Consider the following 26,283-nt stretch of genomic DNA (forward strand, 5'->3'; position numbering starts at 1 on the left):
ACTTGACTAGGGCACTCTAATCGAGTGGGACTAAGGTGTACTCAGGCTTTAGCCTCTCTAGGTACCATCAGGCTTTTAAGCTCTAACACCAACCCAGGGATCTAGGTGCGTATCCAAGGTCGAAGCTCCATGACTAATGCCACCCTCCCTACTTCGGGATCTAGACATCAACACATAGGCTGGCCAGATGTCCTCCCAAGCATCTTGTTGCCACAATATGCTTCATCTCTCCCTACCAACTAAATTTGTAACATCAACTAATCCAAGCATGCTTCTGAAATATCCAAACTTCTTATTTAGAAGAGATCTTGTCAACACGTCAGCTACCTGTTCATCTGTCAGAATATATTGTAGCTTCACGACCCCATCTTCTATCAAACTCCTAATGTAATGGTACTTGTTATTGATATGCTTCGTCCTGGCATGGAATACGGGGTCTTTAAACATCTTGATGTTGCTTTGATTATCACAAATTTATCACAGTAGGATCTAGAGGCTTTCCAAACAAATCTGTAAAGATTTTTCTCAACCGAACAGCTTATTTTCCTACTTCACACACAGCAACATATTAAGCTTCAACACTACTTAACGCAGAAGGATCTTGTTTTCTACTCATCCATGAAATCATTGCAGATCCCAAACTGAAACAACCACCAGTAGTGCTTCTCCCATCAATTTCACTGCCACCCCAATCGAAATCGGTAAAACCTGTTAACTTAACTTCCTTTCCATCATATTTCAAGCAGTGATGAACTATACCACATAGGTATCTCAAGATATGATTAGAAGCTATCCAATGGTCATGACGAGGCTCTAACTGAAATTGACTAAGAACATTTACAGCAAAGCATATATCAGATCTAGTATTTACCAAGTACATCAAAGAGCCCACCAACTTACGATAGCTTGTAGGATCAACAAGACTAGTGTCGAAGCTTCTCAACTTCTTAAGATTTGTGATCATTAGAGTAGTCATAGGTTTGGTATCCATCATACTAAACTTTTGTAACATCTTGATTATGTACTTACCTTGACCAAGATTTATCTCACCAGGTTTTTGCCAAACTTCCATGCCCAAGTAATAATGCATGAGTCCCAAATCTTTCATTTCAAATTTTGCTGCCAACATTTTCTTGCATTCTAGGATTTTGTGCTCCACACTTGTAATGAATAAATCATCCACATATAAAAGTATAATAACTGGTTCATTTTGCACTATCTTGGTGTAGAGGTTCGCATCAGCAGAACTTTTGAAAAACCCAATCCTTAAGAGATATGCATCCATCCTTGCATACTAAGGCCCTAGGAACTTGCTTCAAGCCATATAGAACTTTCTTTAGTCGGCAAACATGAGTATCCCTATTATTTATCTCAAAGCCTTTTGGTTGTTCAATATATACTTCTTCATCAATGGTTCCATTTAGAAATGTTGTTTTGATATCCATTTGATGGATATTCCATCCCATAGTAGTAGCGAGCGAAACCAAAGATCTAATAGTAATATACCTAGCAGTAGGAGCAAAGGTTTCTTCATAATCTATTCCTTCCTTTTGAGAGAAACCCCTTGCAACAAGTTTGGCTTTGTATTTGTCTATGCTTCCACCTACGCCATATTTGATTTTGTAAATCCATTTGGAAGTGACAATAGATTTGTCACTAGTTCTAGAAATGATTTCCCAAACCCCATTCTTCCTGATAGATTGATATTCCTCCTGCATTGCTTTCTTCCATTCTTGATGAGTGGATCTTCAAAGGTAGTTGGTTCTGCTTCGATTAACTTCGTTATATATGTTGCATATCCTAAGTATCTTTTCGGTCTTTTGCTTTCTCAGAAAGATCCTTTAGTTGCTCCATGTCCTTCGGCATCTTCAAGTGTAGCTTTTAACCAATTTGGCCTCTTCTTTGTTTCGAGAATGATTATAGGTTGAATAGGCTCACTTGGTCCTTCTTCTTCTTCTTGGTGTTATCACTGAAGGAAAACCCTGGCTGTAAGGAAAAGCCCTAAGATAACCTCAGAACCTTTTTAGGTTGAAGCTAGCCCTTCAACCCAAAGAGGGATCTCTCTATAAAACTCAACTACCCTATGGTCACTGTAGTAGAAGGTTTTGTGCAATTGAGCTCAGGTGGCCATATTTAGGCCTAGGGATAAATTGATTGGTTGATCTTAAAAACCATTGGGCATGGAGTCCAGCTATTAAACAAATGAGATCACAGCTCCAATGAGTAGGTTGTACAAAGCATGAAAGTCACAAGTCCTTTGACTGTTTGGGAGATTTGGAAGAAAGAGGACTGAAGGAAAACAGAGTTTATACATGACTTAGAATAACAAATATTAATGACGGATCATTTCAAGGGAGGAGCATCAATGAAATCCAATCTCATAAACTAACATTCTCAGACATGGAAGAAAACAATTATATAACAGAGAAATACTGACAAGGAGAAGTAACACATGAATTTCCTACTAACTGCTCATTAAACATTGTGAATACATTCAAGATTTGCTCAAATATATTTGGACTACAAGTGTTTTTCCAATAAAAGCCAACCTCGTTTCAATATTCATAAATTGTTTATATAGTGCTTACATAACAGTTTGCAAAATAATAGTCATCACATAATTACAGAAACTGAGATATTTTAAATATCTTTCAAGTTCATGTACGCAAAGATAAACTTAAAAATATTGTCTTTCCTAGAATAATTATAGGAAAATATGCTTGTATTTATGCAAAAAGAAATATCTAGTCTACTGCCTCCCTTGAAAGTAGAACAAGTCCCTAAACTATACTTTATCATCTTTGCTATCATAACAAGTCCCTCTGCAACAATCCATCAAAATTGCTCCTTTTTTTTTCTCGTTCTTCTTCAATTCTGCTGGAAAATCTTTAGCCTTCAAATTTGGAAATTGGTTCATTAATGTTGATCCTCTGCCTTGGAATCTGGAGTGGCTGAAGTTGTTTTCACAAAAACTTTTTGATTGTCTGTTCAAACTACCAACCCCTCTTTACATGTGATTCAATAGTTGTCGACTTATACGCCCTCAACTCTCTATATGGTCTTATCGAAGAAGTTTCCACCTCATTGCTTCCCCGATACTCCTCAACCCCTTGCGCTTTGCTCCTTTGGCATTTGTTTTGTTATATGACCGGGGCAGTGACTATCGGCTTAATGCCATATCAAAGCCCTTTATAACGTAACTTAATGCGAAGTTTCGATTTTGTCCTAGCTCCTTTTGCTTTAGCCCTTCCCACATTTCTTCACCATAGGACCGAGGGTTGTGACCTCCTGCTTAGCCTTAAGGTGCTAGGGCGTTTTGTTGACTGTCGGGGGCTATTTTTCTTTGTTAATTGCTTAGCGCCCAAGTTTCTTTAAATTCCTCTCGACCATGTGCCAGCCCAATATAGAAGCCCCTCTCATCGGAAGTTTCCAATCGGAGGATTTACTTTGGAACTGCAATATTCCTCAACCTCTGATATGCGACCTCTGATATGATGTCATTAATCCATGTGGCACCTCATGAGTGATGACACATGTCACCTAGATTTGCCCCCTTAGGACTCCTCAAAACACCAAAAATGTCTACCACTTGTCCTATCGTACCGCCATGTCATCCTGGCGTCAAATTCCACTATAGCTTTATTGGAACCAATCATATGTCACCACGTGTCCCGCTAGAGGAGAGAGAAAAGGGCCCATCCACCTTTGGTTTTGCGATGAAATCTTTTGTTAACCTTTATCAGCATTCCCCAACGATTTTAACACTATCAGCATTCCCCAATGGTTTTAACACTATTGACACATTTGCATAACACAACTTCTTAAGGTTGTCACCTTAAGAAGTTCCGATTTCCGATTATCTAATTCGTCGATCGTCGATATGCCTTAAAACTCCGAAGCGTTGATTCGTTGATATGCCCTGGACCTCTGATATGCGATCGTCGATGTCTCCTTCCTTCCTAAGGCTTCAATCCTTGAAACTTCAACAGACCATATCTTTTGATCCAGGAATCCATTTTTGGACTTCCACATACCATTGTAAAGCTTGTTCAGACAACTTTCCAATGGAGAGGGTCCAATGTTGGCTTTGAGTCCTTCCACTGCTTGGAAGATGACTGCAAACTTCTCTACTTATTTACTCGGATTTCCAAAAAATGTTGACAACTCTACTATCAAGAAATTTTCCTTGTTTATTTATTACACTTTTAAATATTGACACTACAATTGTCAGCATTTTCCGAAAAAGATTTAAAATTGCAAAATGTTTATTGTGATAACACTTGGTTTGCAGGTACCTTGTCATGTTCTTCTTCTTCTTCAAATAGCGGTACATCTTCTTCATCAGATTTGATTGGTATGTCCTTGGATATTTTGTAAGCATGGCTTTCATCAAATATAACATTGTTGCTAACTTCGATTTGTCTTCCTTCTTTGATGTAGATTCTATAAGCCTTTGATGAAAGGCTATAACCAACGAAGATACCTTTTATACTTGTAGAGTCTAACTTCTTTCGCTTGTCTTTTGGAACATGAATGTATGTGGGACACCCAAAGATTTGGAGATTGTCTATACATGGCTTCTTCCCTGTGAATGCTTCTTTCGGTGTCATGTTATCAAGGATTTTATGAGGACTTCTATTTTGTATGTATATTGTTGTCATGGTTGCTTCTCCCCATAGAAATTTTGGTAGATCTTGATCAAATATCATAGCCTTTATGCATTCTTCAATTGTTCTATTCTTCCTTTCTGCAACTCTATTTTGTTCAGGGTTGTAGGGAACAATGAGCTCCCTCTTAATACCTGCTTCTTTATAATATACAATAAGTTCTTTTGAAGTGTATTCCCCTCCATTGTTAGATCTCAAAGTCTTTATCTTTCTTTCAGTTAAGATCTCAATGTCAGATCTAAATTCCTTGGACTTTTCAAATACTTCGTCCTTTGTCTTGAGAAGATAGAGCGACGTCTTTCTAGAGTGTCATCAATGAAGGTCACATAGTAAAGATGACCTCCAAGAGATTTATTAGACATGGGCCCACAAACATCGGAATGAATGAGGTCTAATATCTCCTTAGACCTTGTGTCACTACTTGTAAAAGGTTTTCTAGTATTCTTTCCCAAAGCACATCCCTTGCATACTCCTTCATGATCTTCCTTGATGTTAGGGATGCCCTTTACCATTTGACTAAGAGAGGGTATTATCTTGTAATGAATATGCCCATATCTTCTATGCCAAAGTTCAATAGGATTGATCTCCATGTGAACTAGGGCTTGAGGAGATGGTATTATAACTCTATATAGTCTTCAGAAATTCCAATAATCTTTGCCTTTTCAATACTTGAATCCTTTCCCCAAACCAAAACTTTACCATCTACAAAAGCAACCCTCTCTCCTTTATCATCTGAACAAGAAATAGAAAGTAAATTCTTTTTCAGACTTGGGACATAAAGGATGTTATTGAGGTGTAGCTTTGCTCCACTTTCCAGCTTTCATGATGTAGATCCAAGGCCCTTGACTGCATAATTGTTGTTGTCTCCTAGCTCCACTGCATGTGATGATGATTCTCTTGATAGAGTATGAAGTTGTCCACTTTCTCTCGTCATATGTCTTGAGGCTTCACTATCAGTGATCCATGCATTGTCATCATAAAGAGTACCTGTAAGAGCAGCCAAGAATCCTTCACTCTTGACTCTCCTAGATAGATTGTAGATGAACCTTCCAACCCAGCTTCCTGCAATTATCACAATATTGAGTCCCATCTTCAAATAGCTTGCCTTTGAGGGAGTAACCTTTCCTGCCAAGATTGTTTATTATTTCTTCAAATGATAGCCAACAAAGTGATCTTCAACCAACACTTCTTTCACCTTAGCTCTGATATCATGTTGACAAATGAATGTTTATAGGAATTAGGGTTTGATTCCTCTTTCTTGATAATTACTTGTGATTTATGTTGGCTTCTTTTACTTCTTTATTAGATTATCCTTCATCAAGCAATTACCAAATTAAATGTATATGAAGACTACAAGAACAAGAGACACAAGATGTAGGCACTTAGCCAGGGAAAAACCCCTCCAAGGGGAAAACCCAATCCAACTCTTCCACTAGTAGATTCAAATCAAGATGAGACAATCCAAGACCCTTTAGACCTAGATAAAGACCTCCTCCAATCACCAAGTCGGCCCTTCCTTCCAATAGATGATCCCTGCCAAAGTCTTCAAGTGTCAGCTTCTCAGTTGCAACTACAATCCAAAATTTTGACCCCCCAGCTACAGATTTTTTGCCCCCCGCGTCAGAATTTCGAAGTTGATTCAGAATTTTGGCCCCAGCTTCAGCCCAGAAACTTCACTCGTGTGAGAGAGAGATTGCCCAAGAACGTGATTTAGGTCTTCCCAGCTTCTTCCTTCCTTCTCCTGCAACTTCGCTCTTCTTTTCTTCTTCTTTCTCTTGTAGATCGAACTTGTTAAGTAAGTGCTTCAAATAGGTCAAGTTGCCTCTCTATGTATAGCCTTTCTGTTGGGTCGAATAGCCCTAATCCAAGCTTACCTCATGAGGACAAGGCCGACTTAGTGTGGAGGTGACAAATGACATTTTTGACTCAAAAATAATTCTTTTTACATGATACAAAGGCCCAAGATGGGTCTAATAAAAATGACAATGACTCTATTGACTCAAGACAAAACCTAGAAGCCTTCAATGGAGGCTTTGACCTAAAAATCATTGACCCAAGCATGAAACCCATGCTTTAATAAGTCACTTTCTTTAACAATAAAATTTCTTTTGAAAAATACAATTATGAAAATTGACACTAGTTACATTCTTCAACACTGCAGCTTCCGGGAAGGCCGAAATTGCAGGTCTGAATTGCGGGAGATCAAGTTGCAAAATTGAGTTGTTGGAAGAGCAAATACTTTGATTTGACTTCATTGACCTTGGAAAGTATTATCTTGCTCAAAGAAGGCTCTCTTGAAGAACTATCTTAGGGTTTTTGCAGCAGCTACAGGGTCGAAGTCGAGGATCAAAGTTGCAGTTAGAAGCTGGTTGATGCAGGATTGAGCCTTGTTGATATGATCCTATTGGAAGGGTTTCTTGAAGGGCTAACTTGGTATTTGAGGAAATACTTGGTCTAGGATTTGGGTCTTGGTTTTTTCAACTTTCAATTGAAACAGATTCTATAAGAAGAGAAGAGATTTTTCTGGGTTTTCCACTTGGAGGTTGTTTTCCCTGGCTTGGACCCTAATTTTTGTGTCCATTGTCTTTATTATTTTGCTCTTGATATCTATTTGATGAAAATGATCTGATAAAGAAAAACACAAGACGATAAATAAAGTTCACAAGCAAATATTAAGGATAAGGAAAATCTGAATTAATAGCTGCCATATTGCATTTTCTAACATACCAGGTTGTACAATTATGAATACCTCCCTAGTTAAGAGGGAGTGTTGGAAAATGTAACTAGTTTCGGTCTTCATAATTGTCATTGTACTCATGTCAATATGTATATCTTATGTAATAAGCAAAAGAAGAAAGAAAAAAATTATTATTTTAAAGCATGGGTTTCATGCTTCTTTTGATTGGTCTTCTAGGTAAAGCATGTTCTTCATGCTTCTAGGATTTGTCATGTCATAAGATTTATTGTCATGAGTCAAGAGAGTCAATGTCATGTATATAAGACCCATTTGGGCAAGATGTACCATGTAAAATAATTTATTTTGAGTCAAGACAGTCAAAATAAGCCTCCTAGCACAAGTTGGCCCTGCTAGAGACAAGTCGGCCCAGAGAGGGCTATTCGACCTCCACAGATGAGTATAAATAGAAGTTTTTCGACTTCATTTGGCAACCAATTCGATCTGCAATCAAGAAGTTCAATCTGAGGTGCGAAAATCAAGGAGGAAGTCAAGAAACACAAGGAGAAAAGAAGTTGAAGGAAGGAAGAAAAATCAAGTTTTTGGTCAAGGTTTGAACTAGTTTTCTCTCACACGTGCAAATATTTTGAGTTGCTGAAGGGACCGAAGTTGCAAACCTATTTCAGGTCCAAAATATTGAAGTTGGGGGTCGAATATCTAAGTTTGATGTAGTTCTGAAAGGGTTTGACTCTTGTTGACTCAACTAGACTTTGACCAAATTGAAAGGGCTTCTTGGAGGGCTAACTTGGAGCTGGAGGAGGCTTTGGTATTGAGGTTTGGGTCTTGGTTTTCTCATTTGAAGCAGATTTTATAAGAAGAGAAAAGATTTTCTGGGTTTTCCCCTTGGAGGGGTTTGCCCTGGCTTGGAACCTAATTTTTGTGTCCATTGTCTTTATTGGTTTTGCACTTGATAATTGTTTTATGAAGAAGATCTAATAAAGAAACACAAGAAGATAAATAAAGTTCACCATCAATTATTAAGGTTAAGGAGAAATTGAATTAATAGTTGCCCTATTGCATTCTCCAACATATGAGGCATATAAAGTCAATTAAAGACCGGCATAGAAGTATGACTGAAGCAGGCCAGAAAAGAAGCATGTATGAATGATCATCTCTATGGGAAGCCTATGACTTGACTCGGATGGAGAAGAAGATGGATCAGGTTTGACCTAGTTATTGACTAAGATGTACCTCTGTTGAATTGAAGATTCCTTTATTGAAAAGGTTGTTGGGTTTATCCCCATGTGGGTTTTCCTAGGGTAAAATATTGTGTTCTTGTGTGGTTCTCTTTATGATCCCACTGGCATATTGTTTTATTGTTGAAATTCTTTGCATAATTATTAAATGATGTACAATAAATGAAAGAAAAGATCAATCTATGAAAGAATCATAAGAAATAGTTATCAGATTAGAGAACTATGGTAAAATCAATAACTCCTCCATAATATAATGATCTAGTGGATGATATTCATGTCTATTGACTCACTACATATGAGGATAGGATTTTCAATGACAGGCAGCGCTTTCACCCTTGCAGTTATTTGTTGGATGCCAACTTTGCAAACTTCACAATCTACCATTTTTCAAGATACATCTTTCACCAAAAATATAAATGTTCTGCGGACCACAATTTTGGCTTTTCAAGTTTTTCATACAACAGCCCATGCCTAGGTCAAGTTGAGAACAGTCTAGAACAACGACACAACCACAAGCTACAACATTTTGGTCTGGTAAAAAGTGTCCAGAGAAAAGATTGTCATGCACCAATACAAGAATTGCAATTGATACTGTAAACTTAGTGAGCATTCCAGTGCTGCTTTGACCCCTACACAATTGTAACCCTTCATTTCTTTCCCCATTTGTCTTCAATCCTTTCTATGAACAGTACTTGGAATCACCATGCACTTTGTGGATATTTTTACCTCATCCAAGCGACTAGCATTCCAATATGAACCACCAAACAAGACAATTCAAAAAACCCCAGTAGATGGGTTTTTCTTTCGTGTCTACCATTGAAGTTGCAGAATTAGCGATTGCTAGCACAGCTGTGGGATAAAATAACGAATCTCCATCGTCGATAGACCAAATGTATGTTGTTATAGCCTTTTTATGCTACAAATATTCATAATAACAAAGAAAACCAATTAACAATGGGAGTCTGCCCTTATGTGCTTCTTCTTGCTTTCCTGAAGTTGATTAAAACACAAACCTACAACTGGAACATTGATCTGAAAGGACAACACAAAATACATCCCTGAAATTTGCCTTATGCTCCTTGGTGCTATAAAATTAGCATATTTTCCTCCAATAATAACCAGTGTTCCATAGGGATGTGCCCCCCAGGGTGGGGGGCGCGCTTCCTTGCTCCCCCACACTCTCGGGACGGGGAAACTCCTAGGGAAACATTTCCCCACATCCCCTTTTTTGGGGAAACTCGGGGAAACTTCAGGGTGGCTTTTTACTGGTGATGAAAAGCATCCCCCCACATCCTCCCAAATTTTTTTGCTAATAACAATTAAAACATAAAAAATTAAAAATATAACAAATTTTAACATAATTAAAAGAATTATTAAAGAAACAAAACAAAAAAACCTAAAGGATAAATTAAAACAAAGCATAATCATTCACATCTCATTCATTTCTCATTAACCCTACGATTTTACCTTGCCCCCTGATATTTTCCTTTTGTTGTTGCTCAACATTTTACCTTACAGCCCGAGATTTTCCTGTTGCTACTACTTGACATTTTCCATCTACAATTTGTTGTGATTTGGATTTACCATCGACCAGGGCCCTGAGACATTTGTGTTGGAAATACTGAGAGGGGGGGGAATCAGTATTTCTTGAGACATTAGTGTTGGAAATACTGAGGGGGGGGTGAATCAGTATTTCTTTTCAATTGTTACTTTTACCAGTTAAATCAATTATGTTGGGAACACAAAATGAACAATAGGAATAAATGCTTTTCTTAATATAATCTTTATAATACATTAGGTACAGTATATATAGGACTCCAACCCTTGATGAAGACACCGATCTTCAAACTTCCAAGCTCCAACCTATTGCCAAGCCCCAACTTGGTCTTTTGTGAGGCACCAACCTCTAGGGCACCGACCTTATCTTCTCAAGGCACCAACCTTGTGTTTAGAGGCTCCAACTCTTTTCTGGTACAGACTCCGACCTGGTTTCTTGAGGACATTGATCCTCTAGGGCTCCAACCCTATGCTTAAAGGCACCTACCTTGTTTGTTCGAGGCTCCAACCTTCAGGGCACCAACCCTCTGGGCTCCAACCCACTGCTATATTTTGTCTAGATATGTTTTGATATTAATTCTCTACTCCCAAAATCTTCTTCGTTGAATTCTGTCAATCTACAGTTTCACTGTAGTCTCCATACTACATCATCAATGACAACCTGTCTTCATATGAAGGATTCTTCACAATTCTTCATATTGTCCAATAGAGTTTGCAAAGTTTACCTCATGATGATCTCAACAATGCATCATGATCTTCAATAAAGTCTCCAAGATCTGCGGATGTTTTTCAATAAGATATCTGCGCTAGGTCTTTGCAACAAGTTGATGCCTGCGCTATGGCTTCACTTTGGGTCTGATCCTTCCAAAATGAATCAAGTCAAAAGATTGTCCTCCCGCTCTGTCTTCAACTTCCTTCTTCACTCAACCTTCGTCTTCTGCTACACCTTTTGCGTCCGCCAGACCTTCGACTTCCTCTGTTTCTTCAAGTTCACAAGTTGTGAACTTTCCTTGTTCTCTGTGATAGATGCCTGATATGCCTAACTCAAGTGAAGCGTTTCAACTTGTATAAATATATATATATATATATATGAATATGAGTTTTGCCAATAAATGAAACGTAAGGTTCATTGGTGGAGGGGCCGACTTGTGCATGAGGTGGTATATTAAAATATATCGGAGGGCCTGCCACGTCATCACCTTACCCCTGCAATCGCAACCTTCATGAGAAAATTGGAGGTCTTACAAGTTATGCACATGCTCTGTCTTCCAATATAACATAGCCGATGCCCCTACTTCGACGGAGCGGATGCGATATTCAATAGACTACTTTTTGATAAGCCAATCGGGTCCACAATATTATCGCAATCGGCGGTCCGAGGTCCATTACTCTATCGCAGTCGGTAGTTAGGTTCACAAGTCTTATCGCAATCGGATGTCCAGCGATTGCAAACCTTATGATTACCCGATACCTGGATGCGATATGACATAAAGGTATATTCTATGGAGCTATCAGTTCCGCGTATTATATCGCAATCGACGTTTTGGCATCCCTTTGAAAGTTTGCGATTACTGCGGATGCGATATTTCATTAAGTCATGCTATAATGGTGCAGTAGGTCCGCAATGTTATCGCAATCAGAGGATTTGGATATACATCCCTTATGACTTGCGATATGAGCATTCCGATAGTCGGACGCAATATTTCATTAAGGTGAATTTAATGGTCCAACGGGTCCACATATTATATCGCAATCGGCAGATTTGTATGTGACAAGGTTTTAAGGTTAGCGATATGGCGGATGTGATATTTCTTTAGGGCATGTTGTAATAGGACCATCGGGTCTGCAACTTATATCGCAATCAACGGATTTTGAGCAGTGGCATATAATAGAAAACGTCGATATTATATATTGCCGATACGATTTCTCCAATAACTCTGTTTATGCTCCTCCACTATTTTCTTCCTTTCGGTTCTTCTTAGGCATATATTACATGTGATACTTCCGATATGGCTCCTCCAGTGTTTTCTTCTTTGCTCCTCCGATATCGCTGTTGCTCTTTGTTCTTCCGATAGCACTTACCCTCGGGCATATGCGATAACCTATTTCCTTGATGGCTTCTGATGAACTCTTCCTCTTACTCTTTATCTTCATGGCTTCTCCTCTTTACTCTTTCTCTTTCTCTTCTAATGGCTTCCGATATCTTTCCTCCTCAGTTCCATTGTTTCTATTATGTTTGTATTAAATCCTTGGATCCTCCATGAGCAATATTATGATCAATGGGCATCAATGAGCAACCACACATGTCACAAGAATTTGCCATCACAAACACTGCCATATTGACATCAATGACAACCTAGATTAACAATTTGGAGTCGTGATCTTCATTTTGTGACTTGGAGCTATGATTTATTATTAAGTATTGTTCGAGAAATTTACTAGTATTTCACCACTTTCTATGTTTACTTTTAGTTTAATATTCTATGGCTATTTTAGACTTCAGCGTAATGTCATTGTCATATGATGAATTTACTTTTCGATGTGCATTGTGTAATTTCAATTGTCAAATGATTAATTTAATTTAGATGTACCTTGCATAATATTAATGCCCATTGCCAAATGATGAATTTAGATGGAACATTGCATAATGTCAAATGATGGATTCAATTTAGTAATTTACTTTTAGATTTACAAATTTACATTGATGATTGCAGAAATGTCAAATGATAATTCTGATTCATAATAGTCTAATACAAAATGATGATCATATTTAGATGTACATTTCATAATTATTAAGATTTATTATTTACTAACTTAGTTATTGACATATTGTTGGGATTTTATTTTTTATTTTTATATATTAAATTTTTAATAATTTTATAATTTGTATGACTCTGATGTCCCCCCGTTTCCCTGAAATTTCCCTAAATTTTGGGGTTGCTTATATACACCCCCCTTGTACCTATCCCCACTCCCGTGTCTCCCCGTCCCGGAAACTCAGTGGAACATTGATAATAACACCTAAATGAGTAAGTGGGAGGGCTTCAGACCTGGATCCAAGTTAACTTCAAAACAGCAGTTGAAAAGGCACTTCCAAGTCCTTACAATATTGCACATCCTTATCTCTCAAAAATCTATAAATAATGTTCCAAAATGCATATGCATTTTAGTGGAATAGCAGTGCTGGTGGGGCTCTTATTGAAAGTTTGGGATGGTCATAATCCTTTCCAAATTGGTGTGTAGTAGTTAAAATGAGTAAGTTAAGGTTCACAGGCATCCTAGTTCTAACTATTGTTTGGATACATGCTAACTCCACTATAATGATTTGCTTTTTAATGGTGTGTTCCTCCAGGTACTAAAGGTCAGCAAATTAAAAACAATAGTAGAGCCACTTTCCACTAGAGGAAGAAGGCACAAAATTCCAGTACCCTATTCCTGGTAAGTTGAAACAGTGAAGCTCTGCAGAGGAAAACACACTAAGAAGTTGAAACTACTACGACAAACTTTAGATCATTCCAATGCAAGCATCAAGGTAGAGCCATTGATGATATAAAAGAAAAAATTAATCCATCAAGAGAAGGATGCGGTGTCCATCTATCATATACACAGGGTGGCTATTTACAATGTCTAGGACTAGTTTAAGAACATGTCATGCCTTGTAGGTGATCATCAAAACTAAGATATAATCATGATTCATAACCACTGTGCACATTCACATACTACAGAGTACAAAGTCAAATATCGTTACCTTATGAAATACTTTATAGAAAAGTTTAAATCATAGTTAAGTAAATGCATACAACACTAGTTACAATATATCAAACTAACAGACTACATGAAAAAGAAACTCCCTTTCATATAAATTATTTTAAATTTTAAATTTAAACTATAGATGATTTTTCCAGATGAAACATGCTCTTAGCTTCAAAACTATGAAACATGCTCTTAACTTCAAAACTATGAAACACTGTTTTTGAAAAATTCTAACACAAACAAAGAAAACAAGGAAAAATATTTGCCAAATTAGATTAAACCTGGTGGCAGAACCCGCTTGTAGAGTTGTAAAGCTGGCTCCATAATATTGCTAAGCCATGCTAGTTGAGAGCTCCATTTTTTATCACTCAAGTCCTTTGGATTGCCACCTTGTTTATCAGTAGATATTTCCTGCCCAGAGGACAGTTGTTCATCCAATTTAGGTGGCTTGGCACAATGAGCTTTGCCATCTTTCATTTCTAACTTATTGCCATCCAGTTGCTCTGCTTCAGATTGCTGCCAACCATAATGAGAGAAAACATGTTGAACGGATTTGCTACATGCTTCCAGCTGCTTTTTCAGAATATTGAATCTATTGTCTGTACAATATAGTCTGTGTTACCATCTGATGAAGAAAATATAGATTAAAAATATACAACTAATTGTCATTAATTGGAAATACATACACACACATACTGGTACACAACCTAGTTTAACAAACTCAAATTTACAATCTTATTAGTTTAACTCTGTTAACATCCCTATAGCCATTATTTTCAGGAAAATAAAATAAAATGCCTTTGATCTAAATTTAAGCACCTCTGAATGTATGTAGGTTAAATAAGATTATATTTTCCTATCTATGTTTCCCTTTTATGTTTTCCAATTGTTACCCACCAAAAGTGGGTGAGCCCATAAGAGAAAAATTTCCCCCCCCACTTCACATCCAGCCATCCAGCCAGCAGCCCCTAACAACCACCACTAGCTTATGATGTGCCAATTTATTTCTGCCACCTACATCAGTCATCTGTCTTCTCAACCATCCAGAGAGAGCACATGGACGAAGGTAGGCCTCCAATCAGAAGGTAATTTATTCATTTGGCAATCAGGTGCTTATGCTTGTTTGTATTTGGACTTTGATATGGATTATTGGGGTGAACTAGAAGGAGGGGTTTTGACCGTGATCTTGTTCCCTCACATTAAATGGGCAGTTAATCTTTGACCCTAGTCCAGTGGGACCTCCCCTGATGTCCCAATGGGTATAAGAGGGGCACTACTCGGAAATCCCTAATTAAGATAGCGTGTTCCATCTATCCCTATTCCATACCAGGTTCCATCTTACATTACAAGCCCTTATTCCACCTCCAATCTTTGGGTTCAACTAACCAATGGTTCTTTGGGATTCGGCACTCATACATCCACATACCTAGGTAGGGCCCAAAAATTTGCCCTAAGAGGTTGATGCAGCTAAAAGAAAAGGAAAAAGCATATAATGGCCACAAGCAAAATAAAAGAAAGAATATCAATATGCAAAACATGGCCAGGACATCACATTAGCACATGGGCAAAAGTCTAGCACAAGCACTACCTCACCCATTATGGCCATCGCTATTATAGATATTTTTGGGCACTGCAACCCCAATCATACATGTCCATAAACCAAGGGCTCCTAAGTCCCTAAAAGTGTTGCTTCACACCCTAAAGGAACAAGGTCAGCTGATTACATCATCTCCCAGAAGTTCTCCACAGAAAACTGCTCAGAACTGGTCAAATCTGGACCATACAGACTGCCCAGTGCAGAGGGTGTGATGCATCTCACCTGCTGAATGAAAAGGGTGTGATGCATACTAGAAAGCCCTTCTGTAGGGTGCAATGAGCGAGAGTAGACAAATGGCAAAGACAGTTTGCAAGGTGGATCGTCATGGAATCTTCCAAAAACTTCTCCTATGACACTTGCCTCTCTGAATTCGCCCAGGGATGAGTAAGAGATCATCAATCTCCAAGTGGAATCAAGAACTATCAGAGAGAGGACACTAATCAAAATCCCAGAAGCTGACTCAACCCCCTGCAATCATCTATATATGGATCCCTCATCCCAGAGATCGGGATGCTGGAATTTTGTATCTTGTAAGGAAGTGTTGTTGGTTTCTTGGTGGAATATCATAGTGTTGGGTGATCCAAGCTTTTCATGAGGTAAAGAAGGGCTTTCATGCTGGGAGGATAACACTAGGTCAGAACAATTGGTTGTAATCCTCTTTGCTATTCTTGATATTAATAAAGCTATTCAAGTTTTCCTCCACATTCTTGTATGTTTGATGATATATGCATTTGTGTGGTCAATATATATTTGGTCCTATATTGTTTATGATTGTAGATCTCTGTTCTCCGATAGTATTGTGCTGCTTTGATCCCACAGGTGCTCTTTAAAGCTGGGTAGACAAAGGAAAAGCGGCAAGGATTTGTCAGAAGGGAGAGGAACCAAGCGCAAGACTGAGGTTGGTGTCCTTTGTTCCCCTCTTATCTATTTCTCATAAAGGAAAGTGAAACTAGTTTTAGTTTGTTTGTTTCTAAGATAGCTACCAGTCTTAGTGGGACTAGCAGCTCCAAGTGGACACTAGATTTCCCAATAACAAAATGGCGACTCCACTGGGGAGCGAATAGATTGTTTGCTTGTCTATATTTATTTGTTTTATAAACTTACAGACGGAACCTGAAGTCAAGCCAGCTAGCCTTCGAACTGCATTTGCTATGCAAGTGCAAAGTAGATCAATGTTGCTTCAGTCTATCTCCGGGTTTTGTTTATAAACTGAACAATCGATTTGCAAACCTTCTAATTGCCCTAGTGGTGGCTCTAGTAACCTCATTAGATCAGCCCTTGTGATTTATATTTACTGAACATCACTTGCTCGGCCTAAATCCCTGAACTGAGCTGCAAACTATGACCAAAGACCAAGTAAAAGTCTCGCACTAGTACCATCGCACCCTCTCTTCAAGGAAGTCTGTATGCATCGCACCTCCCGTGTGCAGTAGGTGGGATGCATACTGGTTTCCCTGTGTAACAGGTGCGATGGTCAGAAAAGGCTAATTTTGCCTTCAGACTTTGGTTTTTCTTCACTCTCTTCAGCTCTATTCAGGAGTTTTGCTATCTGTGATCAGTATACCACTGTGGAAACTCCCTTCCTTTGCATGATTCCGCCTCCATAGTACAAAGAATTGTGAATGTTTTTATGTATTGTGCACCATTTTCAGTTCTTTTACAAAGAAGTAACATAATCAAACTATCGTCTTTTGATTTGGAAGTGTCGCAAGTGTCGTTTTCAGTCAAAGAAAAGAATTCTATTGTTCTTGATGGTCGATTATACAGTTACTCTTGTATTTGATTTGAATTAGTAGTTTTTCAAGTGTCGAAAGCAGTTTTCAATTCAAAATCGCAAAGTGTCGTCATTATCTTCCTTTCGTTTTTGAAGAGAAATTTGTTAGTATTGTCGCTTTGAAAAGATAATTCAGATTTGTACTTAGCATTCTTCTTGTCATTCACACATTAAGAAAGCTGAAAACAAATACATGCATGTGCATTTGCATTTAGACTGCTTGTTGGTTTGATTTAGGACAGTGCATCTAGTGTGTGCTCTCTGCTCTATGTTGAAAGAATATCATCTCTCTTTCTTTAGTAGCTAGGATTTTCATTGCAAAAAGAAGATTAAATGATTGTTTATCATCTTAGATTGCATTTTAGGAATTGTACATCTACATCACGCGGTGAACCTGAAAGGCAAATCTCTTAAGAAAGATCAACTGTAAAATAAATTTAATGAACCTAAAAAAGCTTTGGAACCTAACGCACAACATCAGAAGTCTAGGCTAGAGACGTATTCCGGCGTCGTAAAGCCTGGTAACTGTCCCTTTCACTGTTGGTTGGGTGATTCCTCCTCTTTGAGACGACAAGTTCCAGTATGGACTTCTGCTCCCACGTACCGTCGAGTATATATTGGGAGACCACAATAGGCTATATCCTTTATCCATAGGAAGCCGTATCTACCGCCCTATCGATCGCAATGCACTGAACACAGCATTCGGGAAGATTGACTGCCATACCATAAAAAGTATTCTGCAGTTTTGCGATTGGTTTGGTAATCCCTCTGTCTAGATTTCCAGAGTAGTCCCTTTCGTTCCTTTTCAAACTCCTTAAAGGAAAAGGTCCATCTGAGCACTTGTCACTTCAGGCTCATTAAAAATCGAAGGCGACTAGAGTCATCTTTTGTTTTTTCTCAACTCTTAATAATTGAAAAAACAAGTTGTGTCAAAGCGTCTAAAATTTATTTTAATCGGAATACCACCATTCCCGCGTTGGTCTTAGGTTGAGGAAAATGGAGTCCACCAACCAAGGATTTCCCCTTGGAGGAAATCCTAATCATTTCTCCTCTTGGGGAGATGTTTGTGCACCTCATATGGCCACATTGTCGCTTCCAAGATTGACAATTGGCTTGCCAATATGGCTCTTCTCGACCTCCGTCGTTCAGAACACCGTGATTCCTGAGCAATCGAGTCAGCAACTAGATGATACTAAAGTTACCCCCCAACCTTCTACTTCGTCCAATTCTCCCTCTCCTCCTTCCTCTTCGCTTGATGAAGCTAGTAAAGCCAAAAATCAAGTAACTGAGAAGGAGAAGAAGAAGAAGAAGGAGCCAAAGGCGAAAAGGGGTAATCGGGCATCGTCTAGTGAAAATCCACACACTGCACCGCCCAAGCCTAAATCTCCATGTGTCATTTGCAAAGGAGACCACTATCATCGAGATTGTCCTTGCATCCCTCAGATCTTAAGGGACTGGTCTCCTCGTTTGCACAATCCGGTGTCATCAACCTCTGAAGATCATGTTGAAAGTACACCATCAACTAGTGAAAGCGAAGCATTTGGACAGAAAAGGAAATATAAATTTCCTTGTAAACTGTGTGAAGGCGATCACGTCGTCCACCGTTGTCCCTTCCTAGACGAAGCTAAAAGAGTCTTGGATGACCGCTCTGCTTCACCGCTACGGCTTCCTCCTAGATACAAGAAACTCTTGTCGAGTCCATCACTAGTTGAAAATCCGACCGACACGCCATTGTGGTCGGTTAAAGCATCTGTCATTGAAGATAAACCCGCTGAATCCATGCCAGACGAAAGTCAAAAGGTTGAGGCGGCAGTTGACCCGGTCTTGTCTTCGGAAGGTCCATCTTTAGATGATACAATCGCCGAAGAGAATGAGAATGACACCATTCAAATTCTTTTCGTAAACACAAACTCCGATGAACATGGGGGCAATCTACCCGTTCCTTTACCGCGGGAAGGAAGTTCGTCAGAGTCATATCCAACCATCTATTCGGTCCCAGCTCCAAGCAACTTAGTAATTTTTCCTTCGATTGGAATCTACTAGGTAGACCCCGTTTACCGGCTAATGTACCATTCTGAATCATTGTACAAGCTTACAAAATGATCATGGTCGGTACCATCATAAATGAAGGGGCCTCTGTGAGTATCCTTTCCTCAACTGCTTGGGAAGCGCTTGGTTCACCATCGCTTCTGCCTGAGATGAGAAATCTGACAAGCTTCGACAAAGGAACCAGTCAACCGTTAGGGATCCTTCCCAATGTGCCCATAACGTTGAGAAGCAAAACCGTTTATATGAACATAATGGTAGTCCAAGGACCTCTAGATTATAATCTACTCCTTGGGCGCAACTATATTTATAGCATGGGGACCATTGTCTCCTCACTCTTTAGAGTAATGTGTTTTCCGCTTGAAGGCCGAGTGGTCCAACTCGTAGACCAACTTTCGTTCCCCAGCTCACACATAGCTAATAGCAATGTTGTTAAAAACGCGATCGGGATTTAATCGGCGCCGGGAAAAAAGCGGAAAAAATCGTTAAAATCGGGAAAAAATCGGGAAAAAATCGTTTGGCACAAAAATATTCATTTTTTTTCATTTTTTTTCAATTTTTTTAATATCTAAACCATCTACAACATAAAATAAATACATTGACACATAAATATGATAAAAAAACTAATATATAAGATGTTTAATATCATTTCTAGCGCTAAAATCACACATAACATTGAATCATGTCCTGAATAGTAAGTCCTGAGTCCCAACTCAGCCTCAAAATATCAACAAAAAATATGATAATGTATCTCATCATGTCATAATGTCATATACAATAAAATGAAAGTCTAATCCTATTGATTTCCTCTGCCCCTCTTGCGAGAAAATGCCACAGCTTTCCCTTTCCCTCTAGATGTAAGATGCTGGTGCCCGTGCAGGTGGAAATGGCAGTGGAGTCTGATGTGATCTAGACGTTGAAGAACTAGAAGTAGGAGCTATAGGAGGTAGACCACGTCCTCTACTGGTGGCAGGGGTAGCCCGGGCAGGTGGTGTCACCTGGAAACATTACAATCTCCCAATCCTGAAATCCTGAAAAACTGATAAGTCTGCTGGATTTTAAATGAAATCTAAAATTCTACTTTCTCCATATGAAATCCAATGAGGCTGGAACCACTCTCAAACATCCTGAGTCATTTCATGGTAATGTTAAAAATTTAAGTAAAAGGATGAAAATGAAGATTAAGGAGAATGTCACTTTTACTTTAAGAATTTAACATTACCATGAATAGCATATCCATACTAGGGCCTAGACTTGATCATTAAGCTACCCCACTCAAAAATTATTTGTTTCTTTCAAAAAACATTGCATGAAAAAACCCAAAAAAAGTTATAAAACTATGCTGTCTTGAGCCCCCACGATTTTTTGGTTAAAAATCGCGATTTTTTCGAAAAAATCGCGATTTTTTGAAAAACTCTCGATTTTTTCGAAAAAATCGTGTATAAAAAAAAATGCCGATTTTTATGGGTAAAAATCGCGATAAAATCGGCACTGCGAAAAAATCGCGATTTTCCGATAAAATCGCGATTTTAACAACACTGGCTAATAGTCAAATGCCATCCCTAAATGGTCCTTTCACGCAAGGAATGTCTCATCAATCTCTAGTCCGTCCACTTGAAGAGCGCAAGTAATTCGGGAGGACATGACTGAAACCCAAGGGGCATGCACCCTGGTCTGTTTCGGCAAGAAAACCTTGGGTATAGGGTAGGTTTCCGTGGAGGATATATGACTAGTCTGACACACCCGTCCGTTTAGGAAAATGGGATTAGACTGGAATAAGATTCCCTCGTCAAAGTTATGTGAGTGGAGGCGACCGCGCCACTCACCTTTGTCTATTTCGGTAGACATCGCCAAGGAAGTGTTTTGTCTGCAACGCGGATGGAGCAATCTTGCAAATGCGAGAGCTTTCATATGGTAACCTGGAAACTCTACTTCGCTATGCCTGGGGGCATGCAAACCTTTTTGCATGGAAGTAAAGAGCGACCATTTATTTTCTTAGTTTGTAGTTTCTCAACCCTTTAAACTCGTAGGATTGGTCGTTCCTAGCTTGCATAATGAAAGGATCCGGAGCAAAGTTTCGAATGGTGCAAGCTCCCTAAAAATTGAACCTATCGATGAGACATCCTTATTATACGACTGGCACGAGCAGTTTTTATGCGAAGTTCAAGCTCGTTAAAAATTAAACCTTAGCAATGAGCAAACGTTCCCCCAGAGTTTAAGCTCATTAAAAAATGAACCAATCCTTTAAGCTATCCCTCCTCTAGATTTTAATCTTTTTGGACCTGAGGGATTATTACACAAGAAGATCGAGCGCTTGTTTTGTTCGGCTCGTTAAAATTATCGAAAATTCATCCCTTTCGTATTGTTTTATACTTTTTCGAACTTAAGGGATTATATGACGAAAAAGGATTATCGGAGTTTCCTTTACGTCCCTTTCAGACTCTCTAAAATTGAAAAGGACCGAGTTATCTTTGTCGTTAAACTCGTTAAAACCAATAGCGACAAACTTGTCCATATAGACAAGAAGGAGTTTCACTATCGCTAGGCTCGTTAAAACATAGCGACGAGTTTGCCCGCAGGGCAAATTATAGAACAAGCATATGTTATCCTCCTCAAGCTTGATAAAAACAAAGAGGTACTGGTCAGCAATGACTGGGGAAAAATTGGGAAGAAAACTTGAAGAAACTTTATTGGTAGCAAGTCACTCTTGAACATGACACTTTCACTCCACATCCGAGTCGGGTTGGGTTATTCCGTTCACCGGTCATATCACCATTGGTCCATCGCACCATCCATATTTGGGGTTAACACTACCAATCCATGTCAGTGTCGTCGGTATGTTCAAGAGAAGTCGCTCAGAGAATTCACCTGTGTCTCATCCGCTGCAATACATTCACGCTCCATTCTTTCATGACCGCCACCCTGAACCCTGTATCATCAGATCGTTTTCACCTCCAAAAATCATTTACTCCGTTCCGTGTCGTAGATGTGGGATTCAATAAGGCCTTCCTACGACGGGTCGCTTCTTGTTGACATCGGCTCATTATCCAAGAAGTCGACTTAGGAACAACCCTTTCAGTACTTTGAAGCTTGCATGCCTCAATGGCAAGTTTCTCACTTCCGGCGACAGGTTTACATCAATAGCCTTCGACCGAAAGACTTTACGTGGTGTTCGAATCCAAGTCCCTTTTTCACACCACGCGAATTGTACTGTAGTACCTTGATGGTCATCATCATTATCGGTGATTCCTCTCGCGTCTGTTAACAGCTTGCATCATTGGCTGGTAATCAGGCGAGGTCTTTCCGTGTTCGACTCCAGAACATCTTTCAAATGGATCGACTTGTACTCTGAGTGAAGATTGGATGAGTTTGAAGACCCCGGATCTAGTTTCATCCATCCGGGTTGCGATATATTCAGGAAAATAAAGACATCAAATGTACATCATTGTTGCACAGATGATCATCCGAATCAAAGGATGATGGCTCTATCAGAATCATCAGTCTGCCACACAGACGGTTGTCTGTCTTATGTACATGAAAATGAATTTATAAAGCTGAGCATGGGAATGCCCACCTCAGCTAGATCATGAAAAATATTATGAAGATAATGTATTGTATTGTATCTTATTACAGGTCGCCTTCCAGCTCGAAAAAACTTCGGATCCTCATGATAAAGCATTTCACCCGACATCAAAAGATTAACGACCTCATGCTTTAGGGGGCAACTGTTATAGACATTTTTGGGCACTGCAACCCCAATCATACATGTCCATAAACCAAGGGCTCCTAAGTCCCTAAAAGTGTTGCTTCACACCCTAAAGGAACAAGGTCAGCTGATTACATCATCTCCCAGAAGTTCTCCACAGAAAACTGCTCAGAACTGGTCAAAGCTGGACCATACAGATTGCCCAGTGCAGAGGGTGCGATGCATCTCACCTGCTCAGTGAAAAGGGTGCGATGCATACTGGAAAGCCCTTCTGTAGGGTGCGATGGGCGAGAGTAGACAAATGGCAGAGACAGTTTGCAAGGTGGATCGTCATGGAATCTTCCAAAAACTTCTCCTATGACACTTGCCTCTCTGAATTCGCCCAGGGATGAGTAAGAGATCATCAATCTCCAAGTGGAATCAAGAACTATCAGAGAGAGGACACTACTCAAAATCCCAAAAGCTGACTCACCCCCCCTGCAATCATCTATATATGGATCCCTCATCCCAGAGATCCGGAGGCTGGAATTTTGTATCTTGTAAGGAAGTGCTGTTGGTTTCTTGGTGGAATATCATAGTGTTGGGTGATCTAAGCTTTTCATGAGGTAAAGAAGGGCTTTCATGCTGGGAGGATGACGCTGAGTCAGAACAATTGGTTGTAATCCTCTTTACTATTCTTGATATTAATAAAGCTATTCAAGTTTTCCTCCACATTCTTGTATGTTTGATGATATATGCATTTGTGTGGTCAATATATATCTGGTCCTATATTGTTTATGATTGTAGATCTATGTTCTCCTATAGTATTGTGCTGCTTTGATCCCACGGGTGCTCTTTGAAGCTGGGTAGACAAAGGAAAAGCGGCAAGGATCTGTCAGAAGGGAGAGGAACCAAGCGCAAGACTGAGGTTAGTGTCCTTTGTTCCCCTCTTATCTACTTCTCATAAAGGAAAGCGAAAGTAGTTTTAGTTTGTTTGTTTCTAAGATAGCTACCAGTCTTAGTGGGACTAGCAACTCCGAGTGGACACTAGATTTCCCGATAACAATCACCCGGTTCCTGAGAACCATTTTGCTCCTATACACCAAGAAAGGAACCCTTGCATGTCCCAACCCCGATGGGCAATGAGCTGCCTCATCATTAAGGAGTAATACAATTGCTATACATCATACAAAGCAAGCTCTAACCCTTTGAGCTATGAGCAGTAATACAAAGAAAAATCAAGCAAAAGTAAAAGGCACAGAAGAGGGGTGGAAAAACAAAGGCCAGATTGGTAACTCATCCATCCACGATTGCTCCCTCCCACATCTATACACTTAGGATGTGGATCCCCATCATGCTGGTCCCTTTGACCATGGCACTTGGCCATGAAGTCTTCTCCCCTCCGTTGTCATCATTATTCACATAACACCTATTGATTGAAGGGTGGATTGAGGAAATGTTACTTCCCCTTGGGGGCTAGAAACACCTAATAGGGTTGTCCTTTAGCCACTCCTACCTAGCGAGGAAACACCATTGCAAGTTCAAAGCCTCAATTTTGGAAGGGAAGCCTTGTTTAGAGTGTTAAATAGACCTTTACATGCAAACTTGGTTCACTTAGATGCAAAAATGATTATTGTACCTAATGATTGGTTATCTGCACTAGACTTTATGTTGTGATTGTCAAGGAGTTCCACAACCATAACCTCGACACCTCACCCACAGGTACCCAGGCCTCCAAAGAAGCATATTGACAACCACGGGTGTGTTAATTTTTAAGTGCAATTAAGACAAGCACAATTTTCTACCAGATAATTACTTACAATGATACAATTTATCTTCTTAGCACATGTCAAATCATTAAGCAATTACACTCCAGAAAATTTCAATCATAAATATAGTAGGGCAGTAGAGATCACAATAAAATAAAGATGCATAAGAGACACAAAATTTACCCTGGGAAAACCCCAACAACCTTTTCTTAGGAGAAATTGTCCAATTCAATCAATTTGTAAATCAAAATTTGTAGTCAAACATAGTCAAAATAACCATACCACTTTTCCAAGTCAAAATTGGTCAAAGGAGAGAGAAAATCAAACTTCAAATCTAGTTAACAAGCTGAATTTCGACCTTTGCTGCTCTTGATCAACTGTGGTCAAAAAGGCAAAATTTAAGCCCTACAACTTCGGTCAATCTGCCTCAATTGACCTACGGTCAATGCTAGCCAAATACAGTTCATTCAACACAAGTATTTCTGCCCAGAAATTCAGTTAAACATTCAATCAAATATTCCTTCAGATTTGATCTAATCAACCAGTCAAAGATTTTGTCCAAAATAGCCCAAAAAACTCCAAGTCAACATTGGTCAAACAGATTCAAAGTTATTCAAACTTTTGTCTCTCCTCCTTCACACGTATGAATAGAAGACTCCTTGAATAGATCTGAATTGTTGATGTGATATCTAATGAGGAGGGTTAAATGTCAATATATACATATCCAATCGAGTGGGTTTTGACCAAGGGTCAAACCCCTCATCAAGTGGGGCTGACCTGTCAAACTGGGGTCGACTTGAACAGCAAGGATAATAATTATTTTTCCTTTGACTTGTAGGCTTCAAATACCGACCATAGCTACATATTTTCAACACTCCCTCTTAGCCAGGGAGGTATTTCTCCTTGACTTCCACAAATGTACATATGATGAATAAAATTTCTCCATTCCAAGAAAAGGTTGAAAGATTGAAAGCATCCCCGCATCAACATCCAATAGAGGAACTAGTCACCCACTAGTCCTAGGGTCACCAACTCAACAAGTCACTTGGAGACATGTCAAGAACCCCACCTGACCCAAGGTGAACCCGGGGCCCATTTACCATTCCCACATGTCGTCACATGTCATGAATGGTAAATACTTGCCCAATACTATGAGGCACAAGCTCAACCCACTAGCCAAACCCTATGGCAATATGGTTAAAAATCCATGACCGAGGGAGCAATCCAAGCCTTGATGGTTACTGAGCCAAACTCCATGGGTTCCAAGTCAAACCCCATGACCAAGGGAGCAATCCACTCATTGAGGCTTATTGGGCCAATATCCCCAACCAAAATCCATGGTTACCAGGTCAAACCCCATGACCAAGGGAGCAATCCAAGCTTTAATGCTTATAGGGCAAATCTCCCAACCATAAACCATGGTTTCCTGGTCAAACCCCGTGACCTAAGGGAGCAATCCAAGCCCATAGATGCTACAACATCAACACTCCTTTTCAGCAAGGGAG

General features: G+C 39.3%; 1 protein-coding gene across 3 annotated transcripts in view; it reads right to left on the bottom strand.

The window, feature by feature from the left end:
• Positions 1–26,283, bottom strand: part of LOC149148792 (uncharacterized) — a 309,870-nt gene that overhangs the window by 232,359 nt on the left and 51,228 nt on the right. The window contains exon 2 of one of the 3 annotated variants that reach the window (XM_089439852.1): positions 14,189–14,423. In XM_089439852.1, coding sequence (XP_089295978.1) covers positions 14,189–14,384 — 196 coding nt within the window. In that variant the 5' untranslated portion in view covers positions 14,385–14,423. Of the gene's footprint in view, positions 1–14,188; positions 14,533–26,283 lie in introns of all 3 variants that reach the window. The other 2 variants (XM_089439850.1, XM_089439851.1) reach the window with 2 other exon arrangements.

This window comes from Pinus tabuliformis, chromosome 9 (assembly GCF_031772625.1).
Source record: "Pinus tabuliformis cultivar Carrire ecotype Pingquan chromosome 9, CPIR1, whole genome shotgun sequence".
Classification (NCBI taxonomy): Eukaryota; Viridiplantae; Streptophyta; class Pinopsida; order Pinales; family Pinaceae; genus Pinus; species Pinus tabuliformis.